A 27,327-nucleotide genomic window follows, 5' to 3' on the forward strand; every position below is an offset into this window, starting at 1 on the left:
CTGGAGGCGAGCAGCTTTAAATTTCACCCAAAAATATCAAATAATAAAAATCTTAAAACTTTCCGCCTAAGAACTTACCTCCCATGTAACTCTTACAGATGTTGTAGTTAGTCTATCAACCTTTACATGCCGGGGAGCTCCCTCTGGAACTATAACAGAAAAAAATAACAAATAAACAAAAATCCAGTAGCAAATGAGGAGTCAAATAAAAGCACACAAAAATGGACTTTATGCTAACACAATTAATGCAATATTTTTCCCGAAAACTCAATCATGTAAAATTACAAAGAATATGCAAAGACATTGCCATTTATAAACTGTAAGCAAATAAGTATGAAGAAATTGATGGCTTTAAATTAATTTGCTGTAACAGACAAATACAAATAAATGCGAAAAACTTACAATCTTCCAGAGTTCGCACACTATCAGACTGTACACTAAATGGACTGGTTCCAATATCATTTGTTGCAGCTACTCGAAAAACATATTCTGTATTGGGACGCAGTCTGAAAATTAAAAAAAATCACAATAACATTTACTTATATCATAATATAAGCATATTATTTTGTGCCAAATAAAAAACATAACATTGTCTTTAATACTAAATAAGCCAAATATAATTCACATAATATTTTAAATAGTATAATTTCATTATATTTATCTATGAATTAACTAACCCTTGAACAGGATATGTTGTTACTGTGGGTGGGATTGGTTCCTTTACTGACATCCAAGACTGTCCATTCTTGTACTGTACTGTAAAATTACGCAAGGGACCATAGCCATTAAATGGAGCCGGTATCCAGCTGATAGTAACAGATCTGGCTTGAACCTGGCTTGACTTGATTGTTGGCTTGGAAGGATTGTCTGGTGCACCTGAAATGAAGAGCTTTATTTAGTATCAAATTGGTCAAACATATACTTCAGTTATTTGTAGGACCTGTAAGTTTTCTTACATCACAATTCCTTGTACTTAATCACAGCATAGAATAATTGTCCAAAATTGGCTTTAATTCAAGCTCCATTATTGACTAAAAGCTGAATGATGTATTTCCATTACAGTGCTATATTTTTTAAACTAAACAGAACTGGTCCTAATTTGATATTGGACAGACCTTTGTAAATATGCAGGATATTACTATACAACTGATAATATTAAGCATGCACAGTCCCGAGTCAGGTCAGACTGCTAGGATGTATAAATCGGTCTGGTTCTAAAATGGTGGCATAGAAAAGGTTTGATTCAAATGTTCAAAATCCAGACAATTGATATCTAAAACAATAATTTTAAACTTACTTCTGTTGACCATTGTGAAGACTTCCACCGAGGCTGTCTCTCCCCAACCTAGGGTTGTTTTAGCTGTCACTCTAAACTCATAAAACGCTTGCCTCTGTAAGTTTCCAACAGTGTAGTTGAAAGTTCGAGAACTGAGAGTGGAACTGTTCACATAGTCGTCCAGGCTGTCCCGAAGTTTATAAGACACCATGTAACCTATATACAAATTATCAACAGTTTTATCTAATGATTATTTCAGGAAGGAATGATAAATCATTAATTAATGAAATGTGTATTGCAAACAAAAATAAACAACAAATATTACAATTTAAGAATTAATCATTCTCTTTTTTAAAGCAAGCTATATTTGAAACATATAACTAAATAAAATTTGACATTAGAATATCAATATTTAATTTGTATACCTTTATTAAAGAACATTTACTATGGATACTACTATAGAAACTAATATGAAAGGAAAAACAGACTCAGTTGTCTCCCTTTAAAGCTTTAATCATCCCAGCAATATAATGCTAGCATTGATAAAGTTTCAAGTCTACCTGTAATTATGCCATTGGGTTCTGCTGGTGGTTCCCACACTACTGTTACCACACTGTAAGACACATCTGGGAACCAGATTATCTGTGGGGGACCAGGCACTAAAAGATATACACAATATTCAATTCAGTTATAGAACATGTTACTCTATAAATATAACATTTGACATTTTTATGTTACTGTTTACATATAAAACTTACCAATTTACAAAACACATACATGTTAATATATTTCATTTACATTAAACTTCACTCTCTTTTATTGAGTTAAATGGGTTTTCTTTGGTTAAAACAATAAGTCATTTGTAAAAGTCATACACAATCTACTGATGAACAACAATACAATTACAATATAAAACAATGGTCCCTTTTTAAATCATGTCATTTTAATTAAATACTAATAATAAACTAAAGTGTAACCATTTAGTAAACCTAAGTGTTTTAGGTAGAAATTACTTTGATGGAACAGAAAAAAGTTGTGTCTTAACGTTAACATAATTAAACAAAACCGATCAATATCTGTATCAAATTTACCAAAATGTAAATGTTCTTCAAATTAACAATCTTGTAATAATTATGTGTGTTAACCAAATCAAACAAACTTGACTCACCATCAGCATTAGTTTGTACGACGACTTCTGGTGCACTGGGGACACCGTCGCCCATTCTTGTATACGCTAACACTCGGATCTCATATGTGACATACTTGCGTAGATTATCTACTATAACATGGTTGGTTGTATTACCTGCAACATCTAATGACTGCGTAGGAATATTTCTCTCCGACGATCTATACTCAACCTGTTTACAAACATATGTTAGGCTATTATTTTATGTAGTTAACAGTTTAACTATTTGAATTCAGTGATAATGACTGGCGTATTTCTCAATAGTTTTCTCATATTTACAAGGAGACATATTCAATTTTACTTTTTTTGATATCAATCATTAGTTTTTTCTCTTTTTAAATGAAAAATCGTAATTTTTGAAAATTAAAATGACAGAAGTATTTCCTTTTTGATTAGGCAGTGGGCCACAAAGAAATTGAAAATAGTCCATTTGCACAAGTAACCCGAGCTGCAAAAAAAACATAAACCCGAAATATTAGCCTTTTACTGCAAATTAAAAAAAATTGGCATGAATTAAGAATATAGTTTATGTAACACAGTCACAAATGATTATAATTACCTTAAAGCCGAGTATCATGCCGTTTTGTTGTAATGTAGGAACGTCGCCCCATGATACATTAACACTAGTAGATGATATAGAAGCTGCATGTACATTCTGTGGTCCCTCACTTGGCACTGAAATTTTCAATGATTACATTTCAATCTGACTGTGGTTTCATCAACCATTGTAACAAAATTCAAAACTGCTTTCAAGAAGACAAGTTTATAAAACAATTCAAAGGCAATAAAAGCCATAAAATTAGTAGACACAAAAAATAAAATTTCAATTTACCTAAACAGCTTGCAGATGTTATTCATGTACTTAAATCAGGAAACCCTATGCTATTGTCAATAAACCAAATAATGTATTGATAAGCCATGTGTAAACCATCAAATAATCATTCCTATTTCATGTGTGTGGAACCAAAAGTAATCAATGTAAATGAAACCAAGATTGATCATTATCAACTAGATTAGATTATGTTTGACATTAAAACAACCTCCCACCCCCCTTAATCTGAAGGTTAACTTCAGCCATTATACTACAGATAAGCATCAAATGGGAGACGGACAAAGCCCTCCCGTCCAAAAATGACAAGGCGGACAAAAGCCCTCCCCTTAAAATGGCATGGTGGACAAAAGCTCTTTCGACAAAATAACAAGGCGGACAAAAGCCCTCCCATGTAGATGACAGGGCAGACAAGAGGGTTTTTATCTGAGAGGGATTTTGTCCTACACTCGCATCAAATATATATTCACTTACCAGATTCTCTAGTTCTCTCTATTGTGATGGGACTATCAGAACTATTGCCAGCATCATTGTACGCTATCATCTTTACTTCATACTGCATCCATTCCTGTAGACCACCTAGTATAGCACTATCTAGATTCATACCATTCTCCAAATCTACTACCTGAATACAGATATAACACTTTGTGTTCTCATATTTTATTTTTTGTTTCGGTTTCAACAACATTTTTTCATTATTTTAAAGCTCTATTTTTGAGCAAGAAGATTTTAATAATCTTTTAATCATCAAAGTAAATAAACAGCAACAATACCTAAGTACCCGTATAACGTTAAGTTTTCAATGTGATGTGAAGCTACAGCTGTGAAGGGCAAATATTTTGTCAGTGACCAATGGAAGTCCTAACAGAATTCATTTATTCAAAATCACATACGTTGTATATAAGTTATTTGTATAAATAACAAAATGAAAGGAAGTCAAAAGTAAACTCAATTCAAATCATAATTTCAGAGCAATTACTATTTTCTTATGAAATTTGACCAAAAATAGCAACATAATTATAATAGATAACTAACATGAAATATTTTCAGGCTCAGGGTTGTCATTTAAATTTTTCTGAAACACGTAGAGGCGGTCATTGTTTATTTTATCGCATACAACAGATAGTGTTTTCTAAATTTTGAGGTGGCCCAAAATGCATTTCTGGCCTCCAGCAAACTTCATGAAATTTGTTTGGACAATCAGACATGTCAGTCAGATTGTTTTGGTCAAACAATCAATTAAGACTTTCCTTGCTAAAAGTTGGACATATTCGGTAATTTTGCCAAGTCTGTATTTCATTAAAATTTAAATCTGCATACATAAAGGAATATTCTGTGAAATGTATACCTGAAAGTTTACACCTGCATCTTTAAGCTTATATGATATTCTATATCCTTTTGGTTCACCATTCCAATCACCCTTTGACAATGGCTGAAAAATTAAAAGTTGAATATTATCTTTGACAAAATCAATGTCATTATTTACCATAAAAACAAAACCTTCAACTGGCTTGTAGCTTAATGTTTGCAATATCACTATCATGGAATCATAATAGAGAATAATCTCCGAAACATAATTATAACATTGACTTATGCTTAAGTCATTAAAAGTTTAAAAACATAGGAAAATATTCAATTAAATTAGTTTAAACAAGAGCTGTCACAGGAGACAGCGAAGCTCGACTAATAAAATACTGGACACAGTAAGGAGGACAAAACTATGCAAGAAAAATGAATTATGTATAATTATGTATTTAGTTATAGTAAAAAAATAACATTTGTTAACATAAATTCCTAGATCAAGGGGAATAATTCTAGAAATAGTCACGCTAGAGTTATGAACCTTGTCACACAGCATGTGTATAATGATAAGAAATATATATTTGAAGTTTGAAGTATATACCTTAAAAAGTAAAGAAGTTATAATATTTTAAGTTCAAAGAGAGATAAATCTGTAAATATTGCTTCAAGAGTTATGAACATTGTCACATAAAATGTAATTGATGATAAGGAATAAGTATTTGAAGTTTGAGTTAGATACCTTTAAAACTAAAAAAGTTATAGTAAAAAATAACATTTTTCTAGTATAAAAATCTAAGTTTATGGGGAGATAATTCTTGCAATATTGGTGCTAGAGTTATGAACCTTGTCACATAACATGTGGATGATGATAAGGTACATATATTTTAAGTATGAGGTTGATCCCTTAAGAAATAAAGAAGTTACAGTAAAAAATAGTATTTTTTAAGGAAAATTCTAAGTTCAAGGGGAGATAAATCTGAAAATATTGGTGCTAGAGTTATGAACCTTGTCACATAAGTTTAGATGATGATAAGGTGTATATATATTTGAAGTTTGAAGTTGATACCTTAAGAAATGACAAAGTTATAGTGAAAAATATTTTACTGCACCAAAACTTTAATCTGAAATCTGGACGCGGACGCCGACGCCGGGGCGAGTAGGACAGCTCTCCATATACTTCGTATAGTCGAGCTAAAAATAAAAATATCACTTTTACATTGACACAGCCTCAAAATAAAATCAATGTGATAAGTCCTTTAATGCTATGAGGCACACCATAGACTTTGATTCCTTTGAGAGAATATCATCTGGCTAGCTTATGGCATGTTTGTGGTTCTATTTAAGTGCCCAATAGCTTACTAGTGCCTCTAGGCTACCATATGAAACCCTTAAAAGATACCAAGCTTGAACAAATAATTGTCTGATAATACTGTGATGTATTATGTTTAATATACATACTGTCCAACTGACACGTAAAGCTGTGGCATTAAGTGCTCGGACTGTGACGTTACCAGGTGGAGCGCCAGGGACGTCTTGAGTTGTCTGAAATAACCGTGTAGGCTCACTAGGACCACTGCGACCAACAATATTCTCCGCTGTGATGCGTAGCTTATAGTGAGTATATGGCTTTAAGTTCTCCACTTGTAAAGATCTCGCTGATGGATTGTTCTTCTGCAAAGATAGATACAAATTTGTATAAACAGTTCTTTGTAATTAATACACAAAAACTTGAAAATTAGAATAAATGACCTAAACTTATATGCAGACTTGTACTAAATATTTTAATGTATTATCAAAGGGCCGATGAAACCATAAGAATTCTTTAGAACAATAGACAGTATGGTAAAATGCTTTTCTAAATGTACACATTCATTAATGTCTTGACTTAATATTGTACTCAGGACTTGCATTCTCAGGAAATGTTAACATAAAACCCTATTGTCTACCACTCTATTCATTTCAGTGGGCAGTCTTTTGGTTTATACAGAATTCATTATAGTTTGATAGTGTTGGAAGCTATAAGCTTATAGACACACTCTTGAATCCGTTCCTGGAACCAACCAGTACTGAGCAATAAATGTAAAGTTTTTTGCTCAAGGAAACAACTTGCCCCTGTTCGAGTTTTAACTCATGCTGCTAGCAATCATTAGATTACTAGTCCAACGTGTTAACCACTCTGCCATGCCACCACTAATTGGGCAGTCTTGTGTAATATTAAGTTCTTACTAAGTACCAATTACTTAAATTATGGTACCAAAAGCTTTTATAGAATACCAGTTTATAAGAGAAATGTTTACTAAAATTACCGTAAATATAGTTTTCCATTGGGTTTCATGCATCCCTTCTAGGGCCTCTACAATCCACAAAGTTATTGAAGTTTTACCATCAAAGCCAGGTAAAAACTGTAAAAGCACTGACCTGGCATCAATATTAGACACAGCTAGATTGTACGGAGGGGAAGGTAACTCTGAAATAAAAAGACAAGAGTTCATGACACACCCTAAGAGAAATAACTTCTTCAAAACAAATTTGACAATTTAAAATTAAAAAAATAATTTGTATGTAAAAAAAAAATAACATATACAAACTTTTGCTTAAACATGGACCTACATAAATATAAGACGCTGTTTATTAAAAATTTGCAGTATCTTAGATCTTAATTTATCAACTTAATCTCCTTGGTACTTGGGCCTAAACCTGCCACAAAATATAGGTAACAAACAAAGTTATCACCTGCCAGTGTCTGAAATAATATTTCATTGAGTAAGCTAAAATATGCAAGTATTTCTTCCTATATCAAGTAGCTTTGATTTGTTAATCAAACACAATGTTTATGATCATATGATAAATTTATCCATGTGATTTAATAAAATAATGATTAACACATTGTTGCTTCGTAATTTCTATTCATTGTTTATTTGACAACATATGAATTTCGAAAATTGGGAGTCAAAATAATACAGAACAAGTCAACCAAGTCAAAATATGAGCAACAGGGATCACCCAATGACTTTGTCACCTGAAAATAAAACATTCTACAACTAGAAATGATTTTTGGCACTAACAACGGAGGTAGAATTTCATTAATAAAATCTCCACTACATTTTCATCAGTTACCAAAGAAAGTTGATATTTGAAACACTTCTTTCTCCATTCCAAACCAAGCCCACAAATATCACAATAGATGTCTACTTTTTTTAAGTTGGCAAAAAATAACATATCAATTACTTACTTGACTTAAGGCAAATCTAGCATTAAAACTGTAATGATGAAAAAAGAGAAAAAAACTTTGAGTTGAGCCTACATGACTAACTAACCAACCTGGTGGAACCCCTGACTCTATGTCTGCAGATCTTGATGGCCCTGGTCCGACACTTGTTGATGCAAACACTGAGATAGTATACTTGGTCATGGGTTGCAAGCTAAACACAGTGTAGGTGAGATTACTTGAAGGCAGGTCAACCCTCTGCTGTGTAGAAGTGTCATTCTTTTTCTGATACAGCAATGTGTAACCTGTGTTATAAATGCACATTATGATGTGGAAATGTGTAATCAATTGTGTACAATATAAACTGACATAATGACTATGCTAAATTAGTTTATTTTACACCTTATAAAAAACAACCAATGCCCATTCAGGATTTGCACCATGTGATGTTCTAATAGAAATCATTACTGGATCCAATCTTACAAATTTAGCCTCTTTTTCATTTCAAGAGTCCAAAAAGTTCATATCAAATCTATATCACACCCCTTATAACCATGTTCTCATTTTCAGTGTCAAAAGGTTCATATCAAATCCACATCGCACCCCATCTAACATAGTTTTCATTTTTTGAGTGTACAAAGTTCAGATCAAATCCTTATTGTAATTGAATTAACAAAGTTCTAGATTGTTGCGTTTAAGAACAAGTAAGACTAGTACATGCAAACAAGACTATGTAAAACAATAGCAACCTTCAGTATTTCTGTATGTTTGAATTTTGTTCCAAGCAAATTCTGTATTATTTTAATGCTTTGCTGTGTTTAATTATCTACGTCATATATCTATAGACAGTAACATAATAATTAATTTTTAGATTCTTACTGAGCTATCAGGCAATATGTATAGTGAAATTACAATATCAAATTTTCATAAACTTTTGTTATAAGGAATAAACAACCTTCCTTTATTACATACAATGTACTTCTATTTTAAGAAGTAAAATGTAACTTCTGAACTTAAAAGGTAGATGTCATTAACAATTTTAAGTAAAATTCAATTCCACAAAGATATAATTACAATGATAAAATACTAGCATCCAATACCTGACAGAATTCCATTGATTTCAGTGGGAGGTTGCCAGTTCACTTTCAAGGATGTAGCTCTAATGTCACTGAATGTCAGACTTCCCACTTGTGATGGTACTAAAATACAACAACAAAAGTTACATTTTCAGTTTAAAAATCTCAGCAAACCATGAAAACTCAACTTCTATATTAACTATATTTACAGCATCAAGACTTAAATTGTTACTTCTTAGAATCTGTAAGGGAAATAGTGTTAACCCTGGTCAGACTGCAGCCAGACTGGACTATTACTGATGTTTGTTTTGTTTGATTTTACAGTGCACTAACACAATTTAGGTCATATGGCGCCGAAACAGGAAAGATGATTTTGGCAAACCTCAGGTGTTACAAACTTAAAGCAACACCAGGGGTCAAAATCCCCTTACCTGCTGGAGCTAGGAGATACATAGATTCCAGTGATGTACGGACAGGCTGGACACTATTTGATAGGATAGGTTTGTTCATATCAATACTAGCACTTATATAAAGTGTTCAACCTTGACGTAATAAAAGTTTTTATCACTTACCATCTTCTGCAGTTCTGACAGTTTGAGGGACAGCTTTTGGGCCATCTCCCTGACTGGTGTAACACAAGACTGTGATATTGTACTCTGTGTACTTCAGCAACCTGTAAGTAATATGTAAAATATCATAGCAACTAAATATCAACAAAACTAAATTTATGAAAAGATAAAAGTCTTTTCAATAAAATCAAGGAAAAAGAATTGCTATTTAAGTAGTGTGAGCAAGAATTTATTTTTTGATCTGCCTGCTTAATTTTTGAGTAATAATTTTGTTTTGTTTCGTTATAAATCACACACTTTTAAGATCATATGATGACCTTCCAGTTTTATTTGTGAAGGAAGGCCTTCGGGACAATTCTGTGTGTTACTTCAGGCATAAGCTGGCACCCGATTAGAACCACTATTATTCTACTACAAGCTAGCTGGATGTGGCTTGTAGATTCTAAGACACCAACCAACTGAGTATTTCTATACAAAAACAAGAATAATATATTAAACTTACAAATAAGATGTAAAGTAAATAAAAAAGAACCTAGGGTCAAAGACAAGTTGACTTTATAATGTAAGATACATACCGTCGAAGGACTGTTTGCTGTACACCTGTAGGATTAGATTGATCCTGTTCTACAACAACAACAAATTCTGTCGGCATATCATTCAGTCTCTTCCCTAGCACCTTGTAACCTAAATTTCTCCCATTGATAAACTGTTGGTTTGGTGGTGTCCATTTAACTGTTACAGCAGTGGAATTTAATGCTACAGCCTCTAGATTTTCTGGTGGGGCAGTCGGGTGACCTTCCAGTGTCATTACCTATAGTAACAGAATGTTCGATTTAAATAATATTTTTTGTCTCTTGGCAACTAATCTTTCATTTCGTATTTAAAATAACTATAATTTTTTATATGAGGTATGTTTTGGCAAATCAGTGATTGTTTTTTTCACATATGCTGACCCACTACAGGTATCGTACAATGTATTCATGAAGTTCTAAGAATAGAAAAATATTTGTATGAATACTTAAGCATGATTCATCTTGTATTAGAAATACATGGTTAATATCTCATTCTAACATACAAAGTTGATTAACCAAACCTTTAAGCTTCCTAATATGGAAAATTGTCTCCCCTTGGCATAGATTTTGATTTGAAACTACTAATCTATACAACAAATGTATCCAATCAGCCCGAGAGTAAAGGACCGAAGGATAAGATATAAGCTGACAATATTTGTATTTAAATGTTTTTATTATTTAACAAGAGCTGTTAGTTGGACAGCAACGCTCGACTATGCTTAGTGCTTGATAGTAAACAAAATGCTTGATAGAGTTACCTCCTCCTGTTTACAGGTTGGGGTCATGATGTTGAACAAGTGTGCAAAGTTTCAAAGCCATATGTCAATGGACTTTGAAAATATTTAAACTATTACAAAAACTTTAACGTAAATTTTAAGTCGAAAAAGGGGCATAATTCTGTCAAAATGCTTGATAGAGTTACCTCCTCCTGTCTACAGGTTGGGGTCATGATGGTGAACAAGTGTGCAAAGTTTCAAAGCCATATGTCTATGGACTTTGAAAATATTTGAACTATTACAAAAACTTTACGTAAATTCTAAGTCGAAAAAGGGGCATAATTCTGTCAAAATGCTTGATAGAGTTACCTCCTCCTGTCTACAGGTTGGGGTCATGATGGTGAACAAGTGTGCAAAGTTTCAAAGCCATATGTCAATGGACTTTGAAAATATTTGAACTATTACAAAAACTTTAACATAATTATGTGGTTACGCCGACGCTCGGGTGACTGCAATAGCTCTACTTATTCTTATCGAATAGTCGAGCTAAAAAGGCCTTAGATATTTAAAATTTACTTAACATATTAACTTACATGAATCAGACTACTGAATACACCAATACCCTCGATATTATAGGCAGCTATCTGAATCTCATACTCCTGGAAATATGCCAAACCTCGGAGCTCATATCGTGGATTCCCACTCATCAGTGTGACCGTCTGCCTCTGAAATGTGCTGTTTGGATAACCAGCTAACTTGTACTGTATAGTGTACCCTTGTAGTGGACCATTCCATGTATCTTCATCTGGAGGCTGCCAACCCAGGATCACTGAAGTATTTGTGCTAGGCATTCCAAAAAATCCCTTTGGAGGACTACTGGGAGCTGTAAAATATAAGAGTATTGTAAAACATAGAAATTTACACAATCATTTCAATATCAGAACATTTTTTTTTCCATTAACTGTAAAAATAAATTTTATCATAAAGTAAAAAAACAACACATGAATCATTTTTAATAAACAAATAATTAGGTTGATTTCATAATCGTTTGCATAAATTCCAATTGTAACATAAAGAATTAAATTTTTAAAAAATCCTTATTAAACTTAAAATGAACATTTTTTTCTCCAGGTAAACTGTCTATCAAATCTAGAGATTTTAGTTTAATCCCTGATTTCTATTGGATGAACCTTTAAACTGAGGCCCTGAGATTTTAGTTTAATCCCTAATTTCTATTAGATGAACCTTTAAACTGAGGCCCTGTGTATGATCCTTATTAACTCTTCACTCTAAAGAACCAACAAGAGATTCTCAGTATGTTGAGCAATCTTCAAGAAAAAAATCCCAATCTTCTGTTAGTCAAGAAGAAACTCAACTCAAGTAAACAAAAACAAACTTACGTTGTTGGGGCATTTCAAGGGCTGGATCAGGTCTACGGGCACTAGGTAAACCCTCCCCCACCTCATTTGAGGCAAACACTCGGAACTGGTAATATCTTGCAGGCCGAAGACCCGTTACCATAGCTTCTCGTACATCAGGATTAATGTCAGCGTCAGAAGTTATCCAACCTAGATCATTGTCAGCTCCTGGTGTACAGATAAATATATGGCAATTATATAAGAAATTGTATAAACTGAAAACTCTACATGAATAATTATTGACTCAATTTCAAAATTACTGACCCAAATAAACATGTTCACATTTTTTTATTTTAAAACTGAGTTTTGAGTAACACTTGCAATGTTAAGGTCATATGGCAACTTCCAATATTTGGTGTTTCGGTGTACATCTGGTGATGGGTATTTATACCCGACCCCAGTAATGATAACAGAACAAGACGGATTATGTGCTATAAATAGCACTAAGAAAAACCCAATTATTCACGCCCAAATTGACTTGAATTATTTTTATGTAAACATAATCGGTATTACATGTGAAGACAGACTCGAAGTGCCCCTCAGTGCATTATTTCAGGCATGAGCAGACACAAAATTAGAAGCCCCTACTTTCCATAGAATTGCTTTGTTGCTTTCTTCCATAAAAGAATTCAAAGTCTAAATTGTGATTTGAAACCCATAGAATTTAGGGGAATGTGGCATAAACTTAGTGACTCTTTGCCAATCTTCAGAGGGTGACTCAAATATACAACTTTCAATTTTAGTTACAAAATAATATGTCTAAAGAAAGATCATTTACAAACCTTCATTTCCGAAAGGAACCTCCTTGTACTGGACACTGAACTTTGTAATGGCTGTGTTACCATCATAACCTGGGTTCCATCTAACAATAACTGCTCTCACATCGTTGGGATGTAGTACCACAGATGTTATCACTGGAGCTTGTGGTAACTCTGAAAAACACAGAAGAAATAGTTTTGAAAATACAGTCTATCTTGCCACTGCTATCACTTGTTTTAAGTGACTTTTGTCTTATGTGACAATGCGATATCATTCTGTTGACAAATACAAAATTCTAAACCCTAAAATTTTTAAAAGATAGACTGAGCTTTGTATGCAATAGTCGAATGAGTAGAATCAGTTGTCATCAGCAGACTAAGGGTTAATAAAGTACATAAAATATGTTACACATGCTTGAAGACCACATAAATCCTTAAAATACCCATCTAGCACCAAACATCAAATCTTTACGTTTATGAAGTAACAAATATATATGTGATATTCACTGCACTTTTGATACAACAAATAAAGAAAAAGTGTCAAAAAACACATACCAATGACTGTGAGTGACACAGATTTGGTGTCATTTCCTCCTGTGGATGTCACATGACATGTGTAGGACCCTATATCAATATTATTTATGCCATTAATGGTCAGAGTGCCGTCAGCAGCAATGTTCCGTCTCCCATCGGAGGTAATCTCTAAGATTGTTTCCGTGTGTAACATTTGGTGAGTCCATTTCCAGGTTACCTGAATGTTTGGATCGTGTGAAACTCCACAGTAAAATGTGGCAGTAGATCCTTTAATAATCCTTTGATCTTGAGGTGGACGAATGATCTGTGTTCTCACTGTTTAGAACAAAAATAAACACATTTGAATTTTTCATTACAGAATTTTTTTTAGTTCAACTGTGTAGGAAGCTTTCAGCTTAAAGAGAAACTTTATAAACTGTTGTTGGAACTAACCAGTACCGAGCAAAGAGTATAATGTTTTTTGCTCAAGGAAATAACGGCTCCCCCTCTCAGGGTTTAAATCTGCTATTATGACCTTGAGTTACTTGTCTGGCATGCTTACCGCTTGGCCATGCGGCAACACATTCTTTATTTAAAACCTTTTATATTCTCAAGACTGCTTTAATACAAATTGGGCCTCATGGGTCAAAGCATTGAGGAGAGCGGTTGCTTTCCTTTAAGATGTCTGCCTTTCAATGCAGGGATGATGTTTTTGAGTCATACTGAGATCATGACCATGTTTCACCATAATACATCAATACTTGTTAGTTTTCATCAGCACTGATAAGTTCCAGGAAGCAAACTCTACGGTGTTTAAAATGAGCATCAAGTTTTCTTCACATTTGTCCTACAATAAATATATTTAAAATAAAGCTTCAGAAAAATTAAATCTAAAAGAAATCTTCCAAGACTTCAAAGACAAGAGGGCCATGATGGCCCTGAAGTCGCTCACCTGTATATACCCCCCCCCCCCCCCAGAGTGGGGCCAGTTAAAAGTTTTACACATATATTTAAAAACAATGACACCCCTGGGGCAGGTTTTGACCCTACAGATTTATTTGAACAATCTTTATAGACACTTAATAGAAGATGTTTCATGCTTATCATCTAACCTCTAGCTGGTCCGTTTTTTTCGAAGAAGATTTTTAAGTTTTTGCTATACACATATAAGGAAAATTAATGTCCCCCAGGGCAGTGCCAATTTTAACCCCAGGGCTCTTATTTGAACAAACTTGGTAGACATCCATTAGAAAATGTTTCATGCTAAATATCTTAGCTCTAGCTCTTTGGGTTCTTTAAAAGAAGATTTTTAAGTTTTAACTATATTCATATAGGGAAAATCAATGACCCCCTGGGGCGGGGCCAATTTTGACCCCAGGGCTCTTATTTGAACAAACTTGGTAGACACCCATTAAAAGATGTTTCACGCTAAATATCTTAGCTCTAGCTCTTTGGGTTCTTGAAAAGAAGATTTTTAAGTTTTTACTCTATTCATATAGGGAAAATCAATGACCCCCTGGGGCGGGGCCAAATTTGACCCAAGGGCTCTTATTTGAACAAACTTGGTAGACATCCATTAGAAAATGTTTCATGCTTAATATCTTAGCTCTAGCTCTTTGGGTTCTTTAAAAGAAGATTTCTAAGTTTTTATTATATGCATATAGGAAAAATCAATGACCCCCTGGGTGGGGCCAATTTTGACCTTAGGGTTTTTATTTGAACAAACTTGGTAGACACCCATTAGAAGATGTTTCATGCTAAATATCTTAGCTCTAGCTCTTGGGGTTCTATAAAAGAAGATTTTTTAAGTAATAACTATATACATATAGGGAAAATCAATGACCCCCTGGGGCAGGGCCAATTTTAACCCCAGGGCTTTTATTTGAACAAACTTGGTAGACACTCACTAGAAGATGTTTCATGCCAAATATCTAAGCTCTAGCTCTTTGGGTTTTTTAGAAGAAGATATTTAAAGTTTTTTTCTTTTGGTTGCCATGGCAACCAGAGTTCTGCATGGAATTCAATTCTTTGAACAATTTTCAAAGGTAACCACCAAAGGAACATTCCTGTGAAGTTTGGATGAAATTGGCTTAGTGGTTTATGAGGAGATGTCATTTAAAGTAAAAGTTTACGGATGCTGGCCGGACGGACGCCGGACGAAAAGCGATCACAAAAGCTCACCCTGTCACAAAGTGACAGGTGAGCTAAAAAGCTGAATTGTTAGTACAACTGTTCTTCTGATACCAAACAGGAACTTACCATAGACTGAGAGTGAGGCTGATGCAGAGATGTGACCTTGACTGTTCGAAGAGTTGCAGATATATATTCCAGAATCTCCTCTCTCTGTGGACACTATGAGCAGCTCTCCACGTTCCAGGACCTGGAACCGTCCAGAGTCTGTGATATCTACACTGCCTCCTCCAGATATTTCTGTAAGAATAAGATTTCAAAAAGAAATTCAAACCTGTCAATAAAATACAATTTAATACTTAGTGATTCCTTGCTTAAATGATGAAGCCATTATTCTTTAGAAATCTGAAATGAATTAAGTGTCACCTCAACTGTTGCACTGAAACATGTAGCGTTTATTTACAATGACTTGCCTTTCACTCATTTTTTACATTTACATTTTAAAACACTATCAGGAAGGGAAAATATACCTGTTAATTACATTTTGATAAGATTTAAGGATACAAAATAGTATTTAGGTATTTCTTAAATCATTTACACCTTAATGATTTATTCACTTCATAAAAAAGAGCCACTTTTAGTATTGATGAAATAGGCAAATCAAACAGAATTATTTACAAAAGACTTTCTTTGTTATTAAAGGAAATAGTGTCTAGTACTGACAACACTCAGCCATTAGCAGTCTGCAATGATAATCATAACTGGCCCTGAATCCTATAACTCCTAGGTGAAAAAACATTGTTTCTGGTTTTTTAAACCTGACCAAACAATTTAGGTTTGTTTTATATGGAAAAGTTTTTATGTAAACTAACCCCCAATGTTACTTCTAAAAGAAACTAAAAATAAAAATTTTTTTTTACTTTTTAACCCAATTTAAAAAAATTATAATTTTTTTCCCCTTTTTTTTCCGGGGTAACTAAAAGGTTTTAAAGGAGAAACCTTTTAAAGTCTCACATGTAAACCGGGCCACCCGCCCCCTTTCCAGGATTTTTTTATATCAGCCCGGGGGCTGTGATCTTTTTAGGGGGGGAAAACTTTTTCCAGGGTTATAAAAAATATACATTATAAATAAAAAAAATTTATTTTAATTGTAAGGACCATTGTTTTTCTAAACTGGCGGGGATAGTTTAATCACAAAAACCCCAGTAAAAAACCTTTCCCTTTTAAAACATTAATTAAGCATCCTGTAGACTAGTACAAACATTAACAAACTAAAAGTGAGATGATTAATTTCCCAAATATGATCAACAAGAGGGTCAAGATGGCCCTAGAGAGAGCTCACTTGACCAATCAAACTCATCCAAGCAATTACCTAGACAAGCATCCTGACCAAGTTTCATGACAGTTGAGTACTTGAGTGTTAATAAGTGTTTTCCATATTTGAGCAATGTGACCTATTTTTGACCCCAGGTGACCCATATTCGAACATGACCTAAAAATCATCAAAACAAACTTTCAGACCAATTTCCAGGATATTTGGATCAAAACAGTAGCCACTAGAGTGTGACCAAGATCTTTCTATTTTTAGCTCCTGTGACCTAGTTTTTCATCCAAGATAACCCATTTTCAAACTCATCCGAGCAATTACCTAGAAAAGCATCCTGACCAAGTCTGATGACAATTGAGTAAAAAATGTGACCACTAGAGTGTTAACAAGGTTTTTCCATATTTGGGGGTGTGACCCTAGTTTTTGATCCCAGGTGACCCATATTTAAACTTAAACTAGAAATCATCAAAACAAACTTTCAGACTAATTTCCAGGATATCTGGATCAAAACAGTAGCCAGTAAAGTGTTCACGACATTTTTCTATTTTTAGCTCCTGTGACCTAGTTTTTCATTCAAAATGACCCATGTTCAAACTCATCAGAGCAATAACCTAGACATCCTGACAAAGTCTGATGATGATTGAGGCATAAAAGTGATCGCTAGAGTGTTATGGAACAAATGTGGATGGAAAAAAAGACAACAGACGACAGACAACCGACAACGCACATTCAACAATCCTAAAATATCACCCTGAGCAAGCTCTGGTGAGCTTAAGATGCAATTTTGCAAAAATCTTAATATTTACAGCAGCAATCATTCTGTCAAGTCAAGTAATATTTACTTTATAAAGTTTGATATACAACATACGAAAATACAAGCTCTGAAGAACACTACTGGAGTAATGACCAGTTACACTAACCACTTAAGGCCTTTAGACAGGAAATACAGACAAAAATATTATATTTACCTTTAAGCCAGGTGGCTTTTGCCGTTTCCCCTGCAGCGTTACGTAGAAAACATTGGTATACTCCATCGTGTTCTAGGTCTAACTGACTAACTGTCAGTGAACCATTCGGATGTAATGTGTAGCTACTGTAAAACAAGAAATTAGCACATGCCATTACATATATATATTTTTCTGCAGACAGGTGTTAACAAGGTTTTTCCATATTCAAGCAGTATGACCTATCTTATAACCCAGGTGACCCATATTCTAACTTGACCTAGAAATTATCAAAGCAAACTTTCAGACCGATTTCCAAGATATTTGGGTCAAAACAGTAGCCACTAGAGTGTGAACAAGGTTTTTCAGTTTTTAGCTACTGTGACCTAGTTTTTCATCCAAGATGATACATGTTCCAACTCATCAGAGCAAATTACCTAGACAAGCACCCTGACCAAGTCTGATGACAATTAAGTCATAAATGAGTTTGTTTTTTTTTTAACTAGGTATCAATATCAAAATTAATATGGTCATCAACCATCAGTAGATCCTTGTAAACTATTTTGGATTATATGGGAAGCTACAAGCTTTTAGCAAAACTTCTGTATCCATTCAATAGACCAACCAGTACTAAACAATGAGTGTGAATTTTCTTGGTAAAGGAAGCCATAGCTTGCCCCAGGACAGGATTGAACCCATGCTGCCAGAATACTAGTTGAAAGTGTTAACCACTCAGCCACTAGCTGATAGATCCTTGCCTATTCACTGTTAACCCATTACTTCATGAGCATTTTGTGAAAAATGGCTGTTTTCATTGAAAAGTCTCCCGTTACAAGTTCAAATTGCTATAATACTATAAAAACTGCTTCAACACTAATCAAACTTGGCACAAATGTTGACTGGACCATTGCACTTGCAACAACATGCTCAGGCTTAAATTTTCTGTTACCATGGCAACGAGGGGACATCTCAAAATTGCCAAAAATCACTATTTTGCGTTGATTTTTTCCATCAAAATTGATTTCAAAGTGCTGCACTTTCTCAATGGATTGAGATAGAGTCAAATGCTTTTCAGCGTTGGTTACACGTTACCTTATGATCAATCTGGGGTCATTTACAGCCTCTCACAAGTCCAAAATTTTTCTTGGCGATGAGGGGGACTCCGCCCCCCTTCAAACCCCCCAAACAGAAGGGGGCACATCCCCCTTCTGGCAACCCCCTGATGTATCTTTTGGTTGGGGGGCCGCGCCGAAAAAGAGGTCACTTTTTTTAACAACATTTCTCAAACAAAAACAAGTGTTTGGGGCCTAAATAAGGCATTTTTTCATCATTTGAGACAACAAAAAAGGGGGGGGGGGGGGTGAAAAAGGCGTTAAAAGGCGTGTATATGAAGTAATGGGTTAACTGAAAATGATGAAAATACTTGAAATTACCCTAAATCGCGTTTTTTCATGTTTAAACATGGCCTGTCATATAAATTTGAAGAAAAATTGTTGTTTTGTAGATTTTTTTATTTTTTTCATTAACCCATTACTTCATGAGCATTTTGTGAAAAATGGCTGTTTTCATTGAAAAGTCTCCCGTTACAAGTTCAAATTGCTATAATACTATAAAAACTGCTTCAACACTAATCAAACTTGGCACAAATGTTGACTGGACCATTGCACTTGCAACAACATGCTCAGGCTTAAATTTTCTGTTACCATGGCAACGAGGGGACATCTCAAAATTGCCAAAAATCACTATTTTGCGTTGATTTTTTCCATCAAAATTGATTTCAAAGTGCTGCACTTTCTCAATGGATTGAGATAGAGTCAAATGCTTTTCAGCGTTGGTTACACGTTACCTTATGATCAATCTGGGGTCATTTACAGCCTCTCACAAGTCCAAAATTTTTCTTGGCGATGAGGGGGACTCCGCCCCCCTTCAAACCCCCCAAACAGAAGGGGGCACATCCCCCTTCTGGCAACCCCCTGATGTATCTTTTGGTTGGGGGGCCGCGCCGAAAAAGAGGTCACTTTTTTTAACAACATTTCTCAAACAAAAACAAGTGTTTGGGGCCTAAATAAGGCATTTTTTCATCATTTGAGACAACAAAAAGGGGGGGGGGGTGAAAAAGGCGTTAAAAGGCGTGTATATGAAGTAATGGGTTAACTGAAAATGATGAAAATACTTGAAATTACCCTAAATCGCGTTTTTTCATGTTTAAACATGGCCTGTCATATAATTTTGAAGAAAAACTGTTGTTTTGTAGATTTTTTTTTTTTTTTTCATTAACCCATTACTTCATGAGCATTTTGTGAAAAATGGCTGTTTTCATTGAAAAGTCTCCCGTTACAAGTTCAAATTGCTATAATACTATAAAAACTGATTCAACACTAATCAAACTTGGCACAAATGTTGACTGGACCATTGCACTTGCAACAACATGCTCAGGCTAAAATTTTCTGTTACCATGGCAACGAGGGGACATCTCAAAATTGCCAAAAATCACTATTTTGCGTTGATTTTTTCCATCAAAATTGATTTCAAAGTGCTGCACTTTCTCAATGGATTGAGATAGAGTCAAATGCTTTTCAGCGTTGGTTACACGTTACCTTATGATCAATCTGGGGTCATTTACAGCCTCTCACAAGTCCAAAATTTTTCTTGGCGATGAGGGGGACTCCGCCCCCCTTCAAACCCCCCAAACAGAAGGGGGCACATCCCCCTTCTGGCAACCCCCTGATGTATCTTTTGGTTGGGGGGCCGCGCCGAAAAAGAGGTCACTTTTTTAACAACATTTCTCAAACAAAAACAAGTGTTTGGGGCCTAAATAAGGCATTTTTTCATCATTTGAGACAACAAAAAAGGGGGGGGGGGTGAAAAAGGCGTTAAAAGGCGTGTATATGAAGTAATGGGTTAACTGAAAATGATGAAAATACTTGAAATTACCCTAAATCGCGTTTTTTCATGTTTAAACATGGCCTGTCATAAAAATTTGAAGAAAAATTGTTGTTTTGTAATTTTTTTTATTTTTTTCATTAACCCATTACTTCATGAGCATTTTGTGAAAAATGGCTGTTTTCATTGAAAAGTCTCCCGTTACAAGTTCAAATTGCTATAATACTATAAAAACTGCTTCAACACTAATCAAACTTGGCACAAATGTTGACTGGACCATTGCACTTGCAACAACATGCTCAGGCTTAAATTTTCTGTTACCATGGCAACGAGGGGACATCTCAAAATTGCCAAAAATCACTATTTTGCGTTGATTTTTTCCATCAAAATTGATTTCAAAGTGCTGCACTTTCTCAATGGATTGAGATAGAGTCAAATGCTTTTCAGCGTTGGTTACACGTTACCTTATGATCAATCTGGGGTCATTTACAGCCTCTCACAAGTCCAAAATTTTTCTTGGCGATGAGGGGGACTCCGCCCCCTTCAAACCCCCAAACAGAAGGGGCACATCCCCCTTCTGGCAACCCCCTGATGTATCTTTTGGTTGGGGGCCGCGCCGAAAAAGAGGTCACTTTTTTTAACAACATTTCTCAAACAAAAACAAGTGTTTGGGGCCTAAATAAGGCATTTTTTCATCATTTGAGACAACAAAAAGGGGGGGGGGTGAAAAAGGCGTTAAAAGGCGTGTATATGAAGTAATGGGTTAACTGAAAATGATGAAAATACTTGAAATTACCCTAAATCGCGTTTTTTCATGTTTAAACATGGCCTGTCATATAAATTTGAAGAAAAATTGTTGTTTTGTAGATTTTTTTATTTTTTTCATTAACCCATTACTTCATGAGCATTTCGTGAAAAATGGCTGTTTTCATTGAAAAGTCTCCCGTTACAAGTTCAAATTGCTATAATACTATAAAAACTGCTTCAACACTAATCAAACTTGGCACAAATGTTGACTGGACCATTGCACTTGCAACAACATGCTCAGGCTTAAATTTTCTGTTACCATGGCAACGAGGGGACATCTCAAAATTGCCAAAAATCACTATTTTGCGTTGATTTTTTCCATCAAAATTGATTTCAAAGTGCTGCACTTTCTCAATGGATTGAGATAGAGTCAAATGCTTTTCAGCGTTGGTTACACATTACCTTATGACCAATCTGGGGTCATTTACAGCCTCTCACAAGTCCAAAATTTTTCTTGGCGATGAGGGGGACTCCGCCCCCTTCAAACCCCCCAAACAGAAGGGGGCACATCCCCCTTCTGGCAACCCCCTGATGTATCTTTTGGTTGGGGGCCGCGCCGAAAAAGAGGTCACTTTTTTTAACAACATTTCTCAAACAAAAACAAGTGTTTGGGGCCTAAATAAGGCATTTTTTTATCATTTGAGACAACAAAAAGGGGGGGGGGTGAAAAAGGCGTTAAAAGGCGTGTATATGAAGTAATGGGTTAACTGAAAATGATGAAAATACTTGAAATTACCCTAAATCGCGTTTTTTCATGTTTAAACATGGCCTGTCATATAAATTTGAAGAAAAATTGTTGTTTTGTAGATTTTTTTTTTTTTTCATTAACCCATTACTTCATGAGCATTTTGTGAAAAATGGCTGTTTTCATTGAAAAGTCTCCCGTTACAAGTTCAAATTGCTATAATACTATAAAAACTGCTTCAACACTAATCAAACTTGGCACAAATGTTGACTGGACCATTGCACTTGCAACAACATGCTCAGGCTTAAATTTTCTGTTACCATGGCAACGAGGGGACATCTCAAAATTGCCAAAAATCACTATTTTGCGTTGATTTTTTCCATCAAAATTGATTTCAAAGTGCTGCACTTTCTCAATGGATTGAGATAGAGTCAAATGCTTTTCAGCGTTGGTTACACGTTACCTTATGATCAATCTGGGGTCATTTACAGCCTCTCACAAGTCCAAAATTTTTCTTGGCAATGAGGGGGACTCCGCCCCCCTTCAAACCCCCCAAACAGAAGGGGGCACATCCCCCTTCTGCCAACCCCCTGATGTATCTTTTGGTTGGGGGGCCGCGCCGAAAAAGAGGTCACTTTTTTAACAACATTTCTCAAACAAAAACAAGTGTTTGGGGCCTAAATAAGGCATTTTTTTATCATTTGAGACAACAAAAAGGGGGGGGGGGGGTGAAAAAGGCGTTAAAAGGCGTGTATATGAAGTAATGGGTTAATAGTTTTTCAAACTTGACTACATTGAATACATTTATAGTAATATCCATAAAATATTTCAGCTTGAATTGGAGCATACATTGTATCTAACAGAAAGTGGTAAGATGTGGACAAGTTCAATAACTCTGTCACTAAAACTTACAAAAGTAGGCAGTCTATCATATTTAACAGGAATTTTTTACAATGAACAACACATTAAATGCATTTATTCTTATATAACCAAAACTATTATTGTAAGTTTGATCAAATCTTGACCAAAACATGCAATCAGCAAATGGTAAAAAAACACAATGAAATTTATAAAGATGAATCTTTTTTTCTCATGAATACAGAGATACAATTATTTTCAAAAACTGCATTTATCTTTTTTCTTGTTTAATTCATCAAATGTCATCCTTGATTCAGCTTTTACTGAAGGGACCTGGTGCAACACTGTTGTAACCCATGTGTTACGTGGACATAGATACAACAAGTTTACACTTTAACCTAGGATTATGGAGTGATATTAACCTAACTAAATTTATGACTTGACTGTAAATAACTAATATAACTGTCACAATGATATAACATTTATACCTGGAGTTAAAATCTTTGCCAAGTTCTTGTGCATTGAAGTACCAATGTACTGTAGGTGTAGGAAATCCACTGGCTGTACAGTTAATGGTGACGGTCTGACCAAAATCTTTGGCAATAGTCTCTGGAATATGATTGGTCCATTTTGGCTTCACTGTAAAAAAATATGTCACAATGTAACAAATCTGATCAATTATGGTATAAATGATAATCATAATGTTAACACTTTTGAGATATAAAGAACAACCACATGGTCAATGGAGACAAAACAGTATACAGTGATGAAAATGTAGATAATTAAGCCTGGGATAAGATAATGATGAATAACAAATGATGAAAAAAGCAACTGTAACATTAATTTAAAATCTCTTAAAACAATTTCAGTAAAAAATATTGATGTAATAAAATGATAAATTACTTTGAATGTGTGCTTGTTCATTATAATGTTTTTAACCATTTTTTCAACATCAAATAATTTTGCTGACAGTAGTCTGTTTTCACATCTTTCTACATTATCGATGTCAATCATATACCTCTCTAGTCTATTTTTGTATTTTTATGGTTCTCAACCCGCCGTTCAGGTAACTACTTAGTAAATATCTTACACCAGTCTATCTTGATATCATTAAAGATATAGCATGTTTATCTTTGGGTAATTTTTTTCGTTTTGTAAAAAGTTTATTGAAATTCAGAAAATTCTAACTGTATATGTCTAAAGAGAATAAGATAATGTGCAAACAATAATTACAGAGTTTAAATCGTAACATATCTATATGAATTCAAAAAATGTTCATTTAACATTTAAAGAAACTGTATAGCACTTCTTAGTATTTCTAAATATAAAATTTGAACATATCATAAAAACAAAATGAACAAGTCTAAAGTGTGATTTCTACTTTAAAACATTACCTAGATGATTTACGATCCTTAACATATTTGTACATGAATGACAGTCCAATATTCACACCAGATATTATGTAATGTAATGATTCATGAAATATTTTGTTACCATAAACTGTAAGGTTTGCACTGGCAGAGACTCGTTGAAACCCTGATAGAAAGGCTTCACACTCGTAAATTCCATTGTCGGACTGTTTTGGATTCACAATGGTCAGTGACCGCTGACCAATCGAGGATATCAAATATTTGTTGTTAGCCAGAAGCTGGTTTCTGACATCAGTTACCTTAAACCAAGAAATTTGTAACTCTTCCACTGGGCTGTAAAATAAAATAAAATAAACATTTAAATGAGATGATTGAGCTATTGATATTAAAGAACAATATGACTGTATTAAAAATTTCTTTAATAAAACTATTAAAAATGAGGTAAATAGATAAAAAAGAATGAAATAACTGAACTCCATTATGAAATAGATAATACAAATCATATGTCCAAAACAAATAATTTCATTGTGGATCAGACAAACCCTTCTTAAAACTTGGAAATTTACTTTTGTAATCAACAACAGATATGTTCACACTAGCAGATTCAAGAGAGGGCGCCCCAAACATCACCCCCTTCTCCTTAAAGTCACCAACCATACAATATATAGAAATAAGTTTCTATGAAATAGCATACAAATTTATACATATATCTCAGTAAATGATCAGATCTTTATTTTTGTGACTTAAAATTGACATGAAAATTCTTAACTTCTAACTCTATAAATGATGAAAATCATGGAGCTTTCAGAGGCTTTGCCCATTGGCCATCTTGATAAGCTCTGCACTAACCCTGAAAGGAGGCCTAGCAGCAGGGTCACACTTACTCCCTGTAAATTGTCAGTGCTATCAATTTTAAACTAGCTATGCCCCTAAAAGTCTGCACTTTACAAAATTATGTATTCTAGCAAATTTCGTAACCATTTCAATGAGGTACAAAGCAGACCCAAATTCACAGGACTGCACTATTCTTACAAATTGAAAATTTGCTTTGCTTTCACTACAGTCTGCCTACTTTCCTAAAACATAACACCCTGCCCACCACCCAACTTGAGATTTTGTCCATGGATCACACAGGCATATTAGAAATAAAGTCTAACTGCTATAATTATTTTCTTAGAAATCAAACTATGTGGGCTATTGTACAATTCTCATTATCTTAAGACTGATTGAAATGTTAATGATAATTTAATAATTAAAACATACCTTGCATTAAATATACATTCAAAGTCAATCTTAGCATCTTGATCCTCATATGCTATTTTATCCTGAGATCCCACGACAAGTGTTGGTCCATGACGCCCTGTCGAACTTCCTGAAAACATAATGTCACAAATAATTTAAACTTCACTTTCAAGCTACTTATAAAACTTTTATATCTGATATAATCATTTATTGGTTGTAGAAAATATTGTACAAACACTATGTTAATATAGTGAAAGCCACCACGTTGTCAACAATTCTCCGTCAATCTTAATTTTAAGTCTCAAACCTCCAACAGTCTTAAACATTCAACTCAGCAATGAAATTTTCCGACATCAAATATTATAGAAAACCAAAGGAACATTCAAAACAATTACCTTGAATAATGACATCATAGTTCGGTCCCTGCTCCAATGTGTTTGTATTTCCATTTAATGCTTCAACTTTATAATAATTTGCATTGTCACCAATTCCCCTATCTAATAGCACCAGGGACCCATTTAGTGTCACTTGATATTTAGATCCCTCTGTATTCATTGGTTGATTAGTATGATACCATGTAATTATTGGCGGTGGATAACTGTCTATATTTGGTACTTCTATCACAATGGCTTTACTGACATTAGTTCTGACGGTATACCGAAGTCCTTGTCCAGTGAACGGGCCCATATCTGAAACAAGAATAATACATTAGGATTTGATATCAATAAAATTCTTCATTATCATCCACATAGTAATCATCATAACTTTTATCATTATCATTACTATCATCACCATAACTATCAATAATCATCTTCTTCATCATCATATTCATCCTCATACATTTGTATTCATCATCATTATTTCACTATTGTTATGCATTGTAGAATTAAATCATATCTAAAAATGTTTTCATAACACAAAAAACTTGCAAAACCCTTCACCATGAACAAATTGTTAAAAACTGCAAATCAGAGTGAACTATAGTGTACATTCTTTATCAAAGATTGTTGTATCAATTAAAATAAGAAGTGTCTATGAATAAGCATTTATGCTGTAAGGAAGGAACGCCAGGGTAAGTTCAAGGAAAGCATTATCCCACTAAATTGTAAAATGAACTTGCCATACTTTGAGAATGGAACTGTTCAATATTGAAGGAGATAGATAGTATTGACTGGACTTATTAATTAAGGGTCACTCTCATTTTACAGGTTAAAATTCAAATCCTATCTACACTCAGAACATCATAATCTTTCCTGTCATTAGAAGTGGAATCTGTATGATGTCTCAGTAATAACTAATGAAATTTGTATTTGATAAAATAAAATTGTTAAACCCTTCAGTGTCTATGAAAGGTTTCACTATACATTTGTACGTACATGCCACTTTAATATCAGCTGGTGAACTCAGCACGGCACCAAGGGGGTTGCTTGCTTCACACCGGTACCTTCCAGCATCAGACCGGCTGATCTGGTTGATCCGGTAAGAATATGTGCTCGCACTCGCATTGGTGATATACGATCCATCTTTTAACCAACGGTACTTTGGGATGGGATTACTATTCGTTCTACACAAGAGAAACTTTGGTGCACCTTCTGGAAATGGATTTCCGGCGGTCGGAGAATCTGTGAAAGAGGTTGGTGGGTACTCTGAAAATATAT

The 27,327-nt window shown here is 34.3% G+C and overlaps 1 protein-coding gene across 1 annotated transcript in view; it reads right to left on the minus strand.

The window, feature by feature from the left end:
- The window catches only part of LOC132719166 (protein sidekick-like), a 52,972-nt gene that overhangs the window by 17,554 nt on the left and 8,091 nt on the right, over window positions 1-27,327 (minus strand). Inside the window, exons 2-27 of the mRNA XM_060702910.1 lie at window positions 27,046-27,315; window positions 26,065-26,358; window positions 25,691-25,799; window positions 24,552-24,760; window positions 23,546-23,696; window positions 17,849-17,973; window positions 15,683-15,853; window positions 13,466-13,759; window positions 12,935-13,084; window positions 12,135-12,320; window positions 11,328-11,617; window positions 10,022-10,257; window positions 9,450-9,550; window positions 8,902-9,000; window positions 7,915-8,106; window positions 6,900-7,060; window positions 6,052-6,264; window positions 4,640-4,723; window positions 3,766-3,916; window positions 3,022-3,137; window positions 2,445-2,634; window positions 1,837-1,935; window positions 1,298-1,492; window positions 678-876; window positions 403-506; window positions 79-149 (exon numbers count right to left, since the gene is read on the minus strand). Coding sequence (XP_060558893.1) covers window positions 79-149; window positions 403-506; window positions 678-876; window positions 1,298-1,492; window positions 1,837-1,935; window positions 2,445-2,634; window positions 3,022-3,137; window positions 3,766-3,916; window positions 4,640-4,723; window positions 6,052-6,264; window positions 6,900-7,060; window positions 7,915-8,106; window positions 8,902-9,000; window positions 9,450-9,550; window positions 10,022-10,257; window positions 11,328-11,617; window positions 12,135-12,320; window positions 12,935-13,084; window positions 13,466-13,759; window positions 15,683-15,853; window positions 17,849-17,973; window positions 23,546-23,696; window positions 24,552-24,760; window positions 25,691-25,799; window positions 26,065-26,358; window positions 27,046-27,315 — 4,460 coding nt within the window. The remainder of the gene's footprint in view (window positions 1-78; window positions 150-402; window positions 507-677; window positions 877-1,297; window positions 1,493-1,836; window positions 1,936-2,444; window positions 2,635-3,021; window positions 3,138-3,765; window positions 3,917-4,639; window positions 4,724-6,051; window positions 6,265-6,899; window positions 7,061-7,914; window positions 8,107-8,901; window positions 9,001-9,449; window positions 9,551-10,021; window positions 10,258-11,327; window positions 11,618-12,134; window positions 12,321-12,934; window positions 13,085-13,465; window positions 13,760-15,682; window positions 15,854-17,848; window positions 17,974-23,545; window positions 23,697-24,551; window positions 24,761-25,690; window positions 25,800-26,064; window positions 26,359-27,045; window positions 27,316-27,327) is intronic.

This window comes from Ruditapes philippinarum, unplaced genomic scaffold (genome assembly GCF_026571515.1).
Source record: "Ruditapes philippinarum isolate M1 unplaced genomic scaffold, ASM2657151v2 ctg1176_1_1_1_1, whole genome shotgun sequence".
Lineage (NCBI taxonomy): Eukaryota > Metazoa > Mollusca > Bivalvia > Venerida > Veneridae > Ruditapes > Ruditapes philippinarum.